General features: G+C 43.3%; 1 protein-coding gene across 1 annotated transcript in view; it reads left to right on the forward strand.

Annotated features, from left to right (window-relative positions):
• DDRGK1 (DDRGK domain containing 1) overlaps window positions 1-12669 on the forward strand; it is a 45501-nt gene that overhangs the window by 23921 nt on the left and 8911 nt on the right. The window contains exons 5-6 of the mRNA XM_054029570.1: window positions 9107-9229; window positions 11803-11841. Coding sequence (XP_053885545.1) covers window positions 9107-9229; window positions 11803-11841 — 162 coding nt within the window. The remainder of the gene's footprint in view (window positions 1-9106; window positions 9230-11802; window positions 11842-12669) is intronic.

The following is a 12669-nucleotide window of genomic DNA, read 5'->3' on the forward strand; positions in this document are numbered from 1 at the left end:
GGCTCAGGAAGAAACATTCTCGGTGAGCAGGTTATCCAATAACCTCCCACTCCCCAGTTTCTTGCACCTTCCTTGGAAACAGGTGATACTGGTCACTGACAGAGATGTGACACTGGACTAGACAGAGTATTGGTCTGATTCAAACAAAACCTTCTGATTTCAAAATCCGTCAACAAACGCAACCACCGCAGCAGGTGGATTTCTTACCAGGAAGGCAGTTTGTTCAGTATGTGCAAGCTGTCTGAGAACAAGCTTCCTTAGGGAGGACAGAGGTGGTGGCAAAGGGTATATTGCAAAGTGATGTTTTCCTATGGCTTCCTTCGCTCCCAGTGGCAATCCCTTTAACTGGTATTCGCATGAAAGCTGCTTAATAGAGGCCAGTCAACCAGTGTTGAGGAGCTGAGCGGTAGGTATGTGTGGAACTTTACACAATGATCTCTTCACATAGACTTTGCCACATTAAAAGGAAAAGACCAAAGCAGTCTTTGCAAAATTCTACTCACCCAGAGTGAATCAAATACCATTATTATTATTTTTTTCATTGTCATTGTTCATGGTTAAGTGAGAGGGAAAAGATTTTTGTGTCTGGACTGGGGTGTTTTTTGTGGCTGGGGGAAAAGGACTGGGGTGTTTTTTGTGGCTGGGGGAAAAGAAGATGAATAAAGACTCTCAGGCTCCTGAAAATCCCAGCCTAAACAGAACGACTATGGTTTAGTCATGTATTATTTAGAACAGTATCTTAATGGATCCTTTCAGCACTTCCCTTCAATAGTCTTGGAACTTTAGTGGGGACAACAGGTCTACCCACTAGGCTGGCGCGTTAAAGGTATTCTGCTGCCTTATGAAACTCTCGCACAGTTTTTAAGCAAATGAATTCCATTTCATATGAGAGAGAACAGGAGCCAAATAACCACCAAATGCTCTGGACTCCTCCACAAAGCAAGCTACTCTGGCCATATGTAGCCCATGAGTTGAGCTGGACATCTGTTATAATAGGTGCTCTTCCCGTTGGACTCTTCTCTGAATCTTTAACAGGAAGTGGGACCATTCTAGCGCCCCGGCTTTTTACCCAAGAGCTAGGCTTGTTAATCAAAAGCTCTTGCTCCAGTCAGTGGACAGAGCAGCGTTTACAGGGAGGATCACAGTAACAGGAATTTAACCTATTAGTATAGGAGAGTGTAAGATGCTGGCTTCCTCGCCAGCCTGAAGAATTATCCCCACGCCACGCTAGTCTTCAGCTCTTGGTTCTGGGCTCCACTTATTGTCCAAATGGCCACAGACTCTCAAAAGGCAAACAAAACCCCCAGCTGGGTCTTTCTACCCAGCCGTGATGCCCAGGGCTTCCTCCCTCAGAGACTGCTGCAGGACGCTATTGCATCCTGAAGTCCCCCCTCAAGGGAGCCGATTGCTAGCCTTTATAGTCACCAGCTCCCTTCGCAGCTGAGTCTGATAATTGACCAGGCCAGGCTGGCCCTTAAAGGGGTGGCTCCACCCTTTTACAGCGAGAATAAAAGGGGTTAACAAAGTGGGTAACTATACCCACGTGCACATGTTGTGCTAACAGACAGAGGTGTTCCCTGCACAACACTGTCGCTTTCGAGTCCTTTTACAGACTTGGCCTATGACGTCAAAGGTCAAAATATTAACCTGTTTGACCCCTTTATCTTTCACAAGGGCCAAGGAGAGATGATGCTGTTTGCAGACTGCCTAAGCTAGAATGTGCCTTTCGTACTTCCCTTTTATTTAAAAAAAGGGGGGAAAAAACCCTTAAATTATTGCTTACCAGAAACTTAATGTCTGAAACCAATTCTTGTGGGCAGCACACACACACACTGTTCCTTGCCACTTACAGCAATTAGAAAATGGAAAGGCCAAATTACTAAAGGTTTATGCAACCAGAGATTGATTAGTCATGAGTTATAAAAGGGGGAGAGGGCAGTTACGGAGCTTTGTATCTCCAGCCCTGCATTCCGTTTGAGGCAGGTGCTCTTGGTACTGACGCTTCTGTTGCAGAGTCATAATCCCACAAAGCACAGTGAATTCAGAATTAAGAGTTTAGCTAAGAAATTGTACTGAGTCTTCCTGATACCCTGGTCCTTGCCTCGGATCCATCCGGTTACTTCTGCAATTCGAGGTAGCTCAGCCATCTGCCCCTAGGGGTTTTGTGGTTTTCTTCTCATCGATTTCAGGGAAGATGTTTAGGAGCAGGGATGAAGGCAAGTAGCAGAGTCATGGATGCGAAAAGGGGGGCGGGAGGTATTTTGTACGTAGTGTTAATAGAACTTATATTACATGAAACAGTTAACATATGAACCCACTATTTTTTCCACATGGACCTTGTCTATGCCATAGAAGCACCATGATTTATACGTGCAAGAGAAGTTCTTTAAAGACTATTTTCCAAAGGAATTAACAAACGAGCAGTAAAACTCAGTGAGCTAGTTGAGTTACCCTTAGAATTTCTTCCTTTTGTGTGCATCTTATAGAGAGCTACCAAAAGAGATTTCCTTTCCATAAGAGTTGACATTCACTTCCTGGAGGGGATGCTGTTCTTTCGGCCTGCCTAGAGAAGTTAGCTACACCCAAACCGAACAGCTAGATTCTCTCCAGTGATCCAGACAGTTTGATGGCCCAGGAAAGTTTGTCAAAAGTTAGGGTGATTCCTGATTGGGTTACTGTAGTTACAATTTACAAAATCCAGTAACTGGATTTACTTGACTATAGACGCCCTTCATAGTATTCACTTATAATCTCATCTTGTCTATTAACCCATTACTCTGAGTGGACAGGTAGTTTAATGAAAATTGAGAATCTTAAAGACCAGTGAAATCCCAGAATTGCTCTGATATACCTTTTATAGGCGGATGGATAAATGCCGTCCATTTCTTCTGGGTAACTTTTTTCACAGCATTGCATAAAGCTTAGCTGTAAACGGAAACTGCTCTTTAATAGGAGTCCTGGGCACTAAAATCTCAAACTTTGTGAGAAAATGAGCTCACTGGTGCTATTTTAAATGTAATTATTTATATATATAAAAATAAAATGTGGTTGCCCCTTAGCTGCAATGTTGCAAACTAGAGAATATATTTTTAAATTTTAGAAGTTTCCTTTCCAGTGTTCTGGTGACCTGATTGGCTCCATCTGTGAAGAAGCTCTTCTATGATTGGTATTGGCTTCAGCAGTGCCTTACCCTGGGGATTTCCCTTTTACTCTTGGAGTTTTTTGGTGGTGAAATGGTTTACCGACCGACACCTTATCAATGAGAACTAACTTCCTCTTATGTTGCAAAACAGCGCCTTTCGTGAGCAATCTGCAAAGCTTTTGTGTAAAGAGCTTGTGTTTCTGTGCACAGGGATTTTGTGTGTTTTGCTCCCTACAGCACCAGCAAATCTACAGTCGTTTGACAAATTGCATACAGCGTGTATGGCTGAGACAGACATGTAACTTCATGGCTGTCCTGTAACGAAATAATATTTTGGAACAGGATGTGCTGCCTGAAAGCAAATTGCCTTTGAAACGTGGCTTGCTGTAATATAAAAAAACCCAAGGTTTGCCCCTCTTCCGTTGAGCTGGTTTTAATTGTGTATTTAAAAAAATGCACCACTGCAGGATTGGGATGTTCGAATCAGTGCTGAAAATAATAAACCATGTCCATATTGCACAGACACGGCTTTGGTCAAAATTTCTGGATGCCTAACGTTAGGCTTCTAATGTCATATTTCAGCACCTAAATAAAAATGGCCTGATTTTTTTTCCCAAGTTACAGCTGCTTCCACTGGGGTTTTGGGGCACTCAGTGCTTTTGAAAATTAGGCCATTTAGATTTAGTCTCCTAATTTGATATTGAAGATCCTAATTTTAAGCACCCAGCTTTGAAAATTTTGGCCTGTATTTTTAGCCTGTGTAGGGCTGCTAGTGATATCTGCAAACCACTTAAATGTTGCCCTTATGCTTTCTTTTGTCAGTATAAACTTGAATTTTAAAAAGTGCAGCCGCCTTGTACAATTGTGGCGGGAGGATGTATTAAATTCACTTGCATCTACGGCGTTCACTAGGATGCTCACAAGCTAAGACTGCAGTGCGGTTTCAGTCTGTGGCTATTTTCAAGCATTCATAAATTTCTGAAAATTTCCCATGCTTAATGTTGGCAGGAAGGTAAAGTTATTTAGAAAGTTTGAACAAAATTCCTTTTGAGCAGATCCCATTATTAGAATTAGGAGAGAGTTCTTAAAAAATTGGTGCTGTGCATAAGCAGTGAAAATGTGAAATACAGAGGAACTCAGTTTGGGTTTCAAAAATATCACCTGACTCCTAACCTGTGCTCCCTGCGGAGCCCCTTCCATCGCCCTGCAAATCCTGTACCATCAGGATGGTAGACTAGATCTTTTCATCCATAGATCTCAATGCTCTACAAAAGAGATCAGTACCATTATCCCTGTTTTGCAATTGGGGAAACTGAGGCAGAGAGAGCAAAATGACTTGTCTGAGATCTCTTAGCAGGCCAGTGGCAGAGCCAGGAATTGAATCTAAGTCTTCCAAGTCCCAGTCCAGTACTCTGCCCACTTGACCATGTTGCCTTGTGGCTTCATTTCAATTTAAATGGTTTGCTGAAGAAGGGCCTAAGCTGAGAGCTCTGTTTTGAAGTCTACTTTACTGGATGATGATCCTCTTGCTGCCTCGCTACCCAGTTACCATCATCATCAAACTAATCCTCTTGGGGCCAGGATCCTCCCGGCATGTACAGCATGGGGTGATTCGTAGAGCACCGCAGAACTGTGCAGCGCGTCACAGGCCTGTAAGAGGCCAGAGGTCAGATTCTGTTCTCCCTTGTTGGTTATAAATCCAGATGGACCCACTGACTTCAGGGGAGTTCCTCTGGTGTGACACTGGGTATAAGAGCAGGGCCTGGCCCAACATCCCTTACCCCCCGATTAGACTTCTAAAGCAATGGAAACAATAGACCAAAATGGATTTGAAGAGGAGAGAAAGAAGGCATGGGTGAGGAGAGAAAGTGAACAACGGGAAGTGAGTAAAGTCAGCTTCTAGGCTGGCAGAATTTGGGTGGAAGAAGAGCATGCAGTGAGCAACAGGGAAGGGCTGTTGTACGTGGTGAACGACGGTCGTGCAGAACAAATCAAGGTAGAAAACAGTGACTGTTTGAGGGGAAAAAAACATTGCAAAGCACTCCAGAGATTCAGTGGTAAGGTGCTACACCAGACTGAGACCACAGAGACGCTCCAGAAAAATCCCTGATGCCATTAGCCCCCTCCTAGCAAAGTGTTTAGTGTATCCTGGCAGATGCGCCGCATGTGACTCCACGTAGGACTGGTACGACAGGAAGAAAATGTGGATTTTGCCGGGTGTTTAGAAGAGGGGTGGGTTACAGTCTCTGAGGGAGTGTGAATTTATACCAGGGTCTGAGAGACTTCCTTGGAGGGCGGAGAGGATTGAAATACTTCATAAGAAGGATAGGAATTGATCAGAAGAAATACTTTACATTTGTAGAGAGCCCAAACATGGTGTCATGTTGAGGCAGGAGAGGAGAAAGATGCGACTGCTTCACAGCAAAAAAAAACACCACCAAGGTAAGCAGCGGCAGTTACCGAATTTCCTTAGTGCTGGGGTTTCCCCACTCCCCGCCCATCCTTTCAGGGAGGTGGCCCGTCTGTTCTCTCTCCTGCACGCTCCCTGCAGCCTCACTTGAGAGCAATAGATCTGAGATCAGGCCGAAATAAACGACATAACCGTACTTTGCTTTTTTTCCCAGAGGTTTAATTTCGCTTTCCTCCCACAGGCTCCCTGAAACGTTTTCACTGGTTGCCCTCGTGTTTCTGAAATCAGCAGGCAGCACCATAAATGGCCACTAAACCAAGTAGTTAAGGACTGATCTTAGCTCTATTTCATAATGTCGACCACTTCTACAGGTGGATAGATTGTCCTGTCGACACCTCCCCGTCTAGTCCTGAGTCCACACTTTCCACACAGCAGCTGTAGTACTTGGTGATATAAAAGAAGGATACAAAGACAGTAGTAAGAGAGCCAGGTGAAAATAAATGCGTGTTAATGTAATAGACAAAGCGGCTTTACACTATATTTTTTTCCCCACATGTCCCATCTCTGCTGTTTGTTGCCTCTCTGTGAATGTATTGGTATACAAGCTCCTCTCTTGTCTCTTTACAGTTTGGGTCTGTCCTCAGGCTTGATCATGGTTGAATTTACACCAAAGAAATCCATGAAACAGCTGAGCAGGGAGTTGTTGGGTTTTTGTTATGTTCAGTTTAGTTGTTCCACCAAAGCCTCTAGAAATCCTGAGTGTCCTGCTGTAGGCTAAAACTAACAAGCATTCAGGCTTGAAGGCTGGCGGATGCTTCGCTGTTGTTACTGAAGGCGCTGCTCAGGCCTCCTGGAAATGCTCTGCTGATCACAATATGAGAGCTGTAGGTCTGAGAAGTAAGTGTAGGTCAGCTTGTAATGAGTGACCAAGGAAAAAAGACGTGGGACCAAGAATGGCGCACATTGTCAATCTCCTCGCACTGAGGTGTTTCCCACGGTGTGCTGGATGTGGAAATACTGACACTAACATTTTGGCAGGTTTTTGCCCTACTGAAATCAAAGGCACAGCTCTGTAGACGTGTGAGAGAGATACTGGGTTGGTTGGTTTGCTTGTCAGCCTCTTTTAGAAACAGGAAAATGTCTGACAGTTGTAAATGGGCCAGTTATCTTTTGATTTTTGCAGAACCACTACCTGGAAATTTTGAAGGACTCTTCAACTCTTATCACTTCCCTTCGAAAGTGATGTCAGGGTTTTCGTGCTTCAAAATTCTACATAGCATTTGAGCTACAGGGATGTGGTAGGGACAGAGCTGTGAAGGACTTTGATGTGTCTCGGTGATTCTAGATCAAATTGGCTCAGTTTACAAGCGAAGAAGAGCTCTGAGAGCCAGGCTGTGTTTGTTCAGGCTCATGCACTGCTAATAATAAAGGTTCTGCAACTGGATCTTAGTTAATAACCTGTTTGCTGAGGCAGGACAAAGAAAATAATCCCACTCCCTCTCAAAAGCTGTGTTAAAACTGCAGGAATAAAAAGCAGCAAAATCTTTCCCATTTGACTCTGAATGCACAGAAGGATCAGATCTGGTAAGAAATTAGATGCTTTTTTTTTTCCCCCAGTCACTTTTTCACCATAATTACTCTCAGGGCCACAGTCCCACAAGTTTCAGAGGGGTAGCCATGTTGGTCTGTATCAGCAAAAGCAACGAGGAGTCCTTGTGGCACCTTAGAGACTAACAAATTTATTTGGGCATAAGCTTTTGTGGACTATAACCCACTTCATCAGATGCATGGAGTGGAAAATACAGTAGGCAGGTATAAATATACAGCACATGAAAAGATGGAAGTTGCCTTACCAAGTGGGGGGGTCAGTGATAACGAGGCCAATTCAGTTAGGGTGGATGTGTCCCACAAGAGACTCAGCCTGGGAGTCTGATCGGGCAGTGCTGAGACCTATAATAATTTTTTGGCTGTCTCTACTACAGGGCAGATTTTTTCCGTGCCGTGTTCTAAGGGCCCGATCCTGCCTCTTGTAGGGTCTGGCTCTGAACAGTGTCTCTTAATACATGTGTTAATGGATTATACCTCACGATAGGACCTCTTTTTTTCTGTGTACATTTTATGGATGCAATTGTTCAATTTTCCTCCATTTAAGGAAGCACCTGCTATATAATACCAGTGTCAGAGACCTGTTGCATCATTATTTCAGTGTGGAATGGAGAAAACAACTGGCGATTAGAAACAGGCATGGCATAGAATTTTGCTTCAAAAATAGCTTAATATGGTGGTGGTATTTCCTCCTGAGAACACTAAGGAAAAATGCATGGAAAACAGCAAAATTGTGTGCTCTGCGCACGAAACCCCTGCAGTCCCATCCTGGCTGTGCCCCTGATTTGGCTAGGCAGCCTAGAGCGAGTCCCTTAACGTGCGTGCCTCTGTTTTCCTGTCTTGTTAAATGGTTGTGATGCCCCCAGCACAGGGCGGTTAGGAGATTTAATTACTGATTGTACACCGCTTTGAAGATTTAAAATGCTTTATAAGGCACAAGTAGTATTAGCGACTACAAATGATTGAAAGGCACCAGAATGCGTCATTTTTAGCTAACTAGAGTGAACTGCTCACAGAATAACTTTATTTTTCTCTCCTTATAGCCACCTCTTATGTTCTGTTCATAAACCAGGCAGTTAATACAGCTCCTTGTATCTTTTACCTATAACCAGTTGAGTAGTCTGCCATCAAAAAAACATTTTTTTTAAAACCTTGTAATCGGCCTGATTCTTCATTCTCACACTGGTGGCAAACAAGTAACTCCACTGCCTTCAGTAGTTACTCCTGTTTTACACCGGTGTAAGTGAGGTCTGGTCTATACTACCCGCCTGAATCGGCGGGTAGAAATCGACCTCTCGGGGATCGATTTATCGCGTCCCGTCGGGACGCGACAATCGATCCCCAAATCGGCGCTCTAACTCCACCAGCGGAGGTGGGAGTAAGCGCCGCCGACAGAAAGCGGCAGAAGTCGATTTTGCCGCCGTCCTCACAACGGGGTAAGTCGGCTGCAATATGTCGAATTCAGCTACGCTATTCACGTAGCTGAATTTGCGTATCTTAAATCGACTCCCCGCTGTAGTGTAGATGTACCCTGAGAGCAGGGTCAGGGTCAGTAACTGAAAATGGATAAGTTGCATCAATGTATGGTTTGGGGGCAGGGACTTCCTGTAGCTTGCACTGCAGAAGAAATGTGCTCATGCAAATTGAGGAAGCCGTTCGCTATATAAAAGTGTGTCTCTCCCCTTCATCAGATCTTTTCCGAGCCAGTCCAGGAACAGCTGAATTGACTGAGACAATTGCTGTATTAAAAGAAGGGCAGAAACAGAGCTGTTTTTGAAATTAATGATGCGATCAAGGGAGAGTTTCAGAGTTTCAGTTTTCAGAAAGTCCTTCTGTTCCTGGCCTGTCCCAGTGAATCCGATTGGCACCCAAGTGATAAAGTAAGCAGGGTCTCCTTTCAACTAACCTGGTTTGGGGAGGAATGACTTGAGCACTTCGTTTTTCTGCAGGAAGAGGAACAAAAGAAAGCAAAAGAAGAAAAGGAGCAGAGGGAGCACGAAGAGTACCTCAAGCTGAAGGAGTGTTTTGTAGTTGAAGAGGAGGGTGTCGAAGAAGCAATGACCGAGGAAGAGGTATGTTGTGCTGTCACTGCAGCCAGAATTCCTGGCTTCCCATCTAGCTTCCTGAGACTGAATAGATTCAGCTGTTTAAATTGTCCTGATTGCATTTTATCCCCTTATGGTTTCAAAAATCGAAACAGAAAAAACCCACCCAAACCATTCTGAATCAAGTCCTGGGTGAGTGACTTCTAAGAATAACACTTGGATGGGGTGTGCTGAGTGCACATAGGAATCTTTTTTGCCTTTAAATGACAGATCTTGTGTATAGTAAATGTGAACCGAGAGCATTATAGGAGAACATTCGAATTCTTTATACCAACCTTTAGATTTAGAGAGAAATGCGAAGGGGCAAATTCAGCTCACGTGGAAAGGAGTGCAAACGCCCAGTGGGGTTCCACCTGCTTACAGCATGGCTGAATTAACCTAGGAGTTCTGTAATCCAAATGCCTTCCTAGGGTTAGAAACCCTGCAGTACAAGCGCAGAAAGTGCTGCTAGAAGGGCAGATAACTGTGGAAGAGAGCAATGCCAAAGGCAGAGTTTGATTCCAAAATAGCTGCCAAGTATGTTTTAAATCTAGCTTCAATATCTAAGGGGTTGAATTATCACTAAATCAGGGGAATTAAACTGAACTAAAGCTGATTTTAAACGTAATTTATTAAATGAAGCATTAAAATGCCCATATCTCGGGTGTTTCTGGTTGTGTGGTGTCAGAACTGTACACTCTGTGATGGAAGTGACTGTTGCTAATTCCTTACCCTCTGCATAGGACTGTAGCACTCTATTATGGCTGCATATAAGCATGTCTTTTGGCTGCTGCTGATAAAATGTGGTATTTCACATCGTGGTACCTGATTTTTTTTCTTAATGCTGCCACTGTGGAAGGCAAGATTCTCATTCATAACCCATCAGAGACTAAATGGTTTGCTATGTTTTAATATTAAGTGCTATAAAATAATGACGGGAATGGAGATCTTGTGCTCCCGATGTTTGCAGCTGAATGCATTTGATGTTAGCATAACATTTTTTTAAGTGTGAAAAATTCTTACGCTGCTGCGACCCCAGTTTGTTCAGTGGGGTGGCATCAGTGTAAATCAGATTGATACTGGTGATTTTTTTTTTTCTCTCCCTCTGTCCAGCCACCCACTCTAAACCAAAGGAGCATTCTTCATCATGGCTCTAAATTAAGACTAATAGAAGTCATGCCACGTTAGTGAGGGTGGAATAGATTTTCAGAGGTTCAAAGGGCAGTTTGGTGCCAAGCGCCTACTGAAAGTTAGTTTGACTAGGATGCTTAACTTCTATCAGTTCCTTTTAAATCTACCCGTACTGTGCCATTGGCATTTCTGAACTTATGAGTAGTAGTGTCTTACAACAGCAACAAGTGGCTAAAACAGACTTTTTCCGTCTGTTTGTAAGTTACACGCAGTGCTAAGCAGCTGTGCCAAGTATACCACAGACGCTCTTGGGAGATCAGTTACGGCTAAGACAAAATTGTCCCATGATCAGGAGTATATAACTTGGTCACATTAATTTGTTCGGGGGGGGCAAAGGAATCTGTGGTGTATAAGATCCTAGACCAGGATGGCTATTGTATGTAAATGGGAGCAGAGAGGGGCTTTACTTGCTTAAGATGGAGGTTGGGGCCTTGTTCTCAACTTAATGTTTTTTTTATAAAGTACATATTTCAAATGCCTGTTAAACAAAGACATTCCAAGATACACAGTTCTACAGGGCTGCTGTCAGTGCTAACGTGGCTGGAAGGCTGTAGGCTTTCTGCCTTGTGCTTTACGAGGCATCCAGTATCCTGCTGCAGTCACATGCTCTGTCACTGGTTATTGGTTACTAGTCAGTTATTGGTTACCAACATCCTCAAGCTCGAGTGTCTAGAATTAGGCACCTAAATCTGTAGTTAGGCAACTAATATAAATGACTTAATAATTTCCAGAGGTTCGGAGCACCGGCATCTTCCATTGACTTGAATACAAATTTTGGTTGTGCAGCGCCTTTGATCAGGCAACTTTTATTTAGATGCCTAACTATTGATTTAGATGCCTAATTTTAGGCATCCAAGTTTAAAAGAAATTGGCTCCTGTTTCTCTTGTGTGATGAATAGTCCAGGCTAAAATCTGCCCTTGGATGCATCTGAGCAGCCTCCCATTAATATCACCCCACACCCTGCCCTTCACACATCCAGAGGGCAAGGTCTGGTCCTCGGTGTTCGTAACTTACTAGAAGGTACGGAAAGTAACTTGGTCTCAACATGAATGTGACACGCTACCTATGACATAGACATAAAGAAGCTAGAAATTGGATATTTCTACTCTAGTTGGACAGGTATAAATATATATATTTTATTTAAATACAGACACCTTGAGCCTTTTTTTGATTTCAGATAAATCAGTGCAAATTCATAGATGATATTAACTCCAGATTGGCACTGGTGCAACGAATGAGAATCTGTCCCCGTGCAGTGCCTTGTACAATTGTCTATTTTACAATCCTTATTTTTCCATCAATTTGCAGACACATTTGATTTGACTTCTGTTCATTTGAATTAATAACTTGTTTTCCTTGCTGTATCCAGTCTCATAGCTTTCTAACGGAATTTATCAACTACATTAAGGTAAGCTACCATTCCTCTTTCTTTATATCCAGTGTGTGTTCCTTTTATTTATTCTTTTATTTATTGTGAAAACGTTTATTGGTGGAGAACAAAAGGAAACCCGTTTGTTAATATCTAGGTGGATATTTAATAAAACAAGTATCCAAGCAATCCATGGACTTAAACTACAATGTGCGTTTGCTCTTGCAGCTCAAAAATGTGTGACTAACTGCTGGAGTAGTTCCTCCCTCTCCTTTTATCTCGTAGCCATATTTTGGCACTTATATGCACGTCAGTGGCTATTGTATCCCAGTCACTGAAGTCAACACGTGCACCCAACACGTGCACCCAGGAGTTGAGTTGGTATCTTGGATACTTAAAGTAAAACTCTGGAAATGTTTACATAGAATTTTTCTCTCCTGTTTGCTTTGGGATAGTGTTCTAGATAGTCCAGTTTAAGCAGATCACTTTAGGAACATGTAATTTCCTTTTAGAAGTCATCAATAACTGAGCGTTTCATTCCACCTTTAAAAGACCTTCCTAGTGTAATCTGGACTTGGCAGCAATGACATCTATCTTAGGGTCTGTCTACCCTGCAGTTGGAGCAAAAGTACACGCACCATAGCAGCATTGATCTAGCTAGCTCAAATACCAGTAGCAGTGAAGCCACAGCAGCAGAGGTTAGCTGCCAAGTACGTACCCAGCGCGGGCTTGTACAGCCCACGTTGCTGCTGTATCTTCGCTGCTCTTTGTACACTGCTAGATCGGAGCTAGCTCGGGTGCTGAATTGCACCTCTGACTGCAGTGTAGACATACCCATAGTCCTTGGAGTAAAATTTCTGAGTCTTG

The sequence above is a fragment of the Malaclemys terrapin genome, chromosome 5, assembly GCF_027887155.1.
Source record: "Malaclemys terrapin pileata isolate rMalTer1 chromosome 5, rMalTer1.hap1, whole genome shotgun sequence".
Lineage (NCBI taxonomy): Eukaryota > Metazoa > Chordata > Testudines > Emydidae > Malaclemys > Malaclemys terrapin.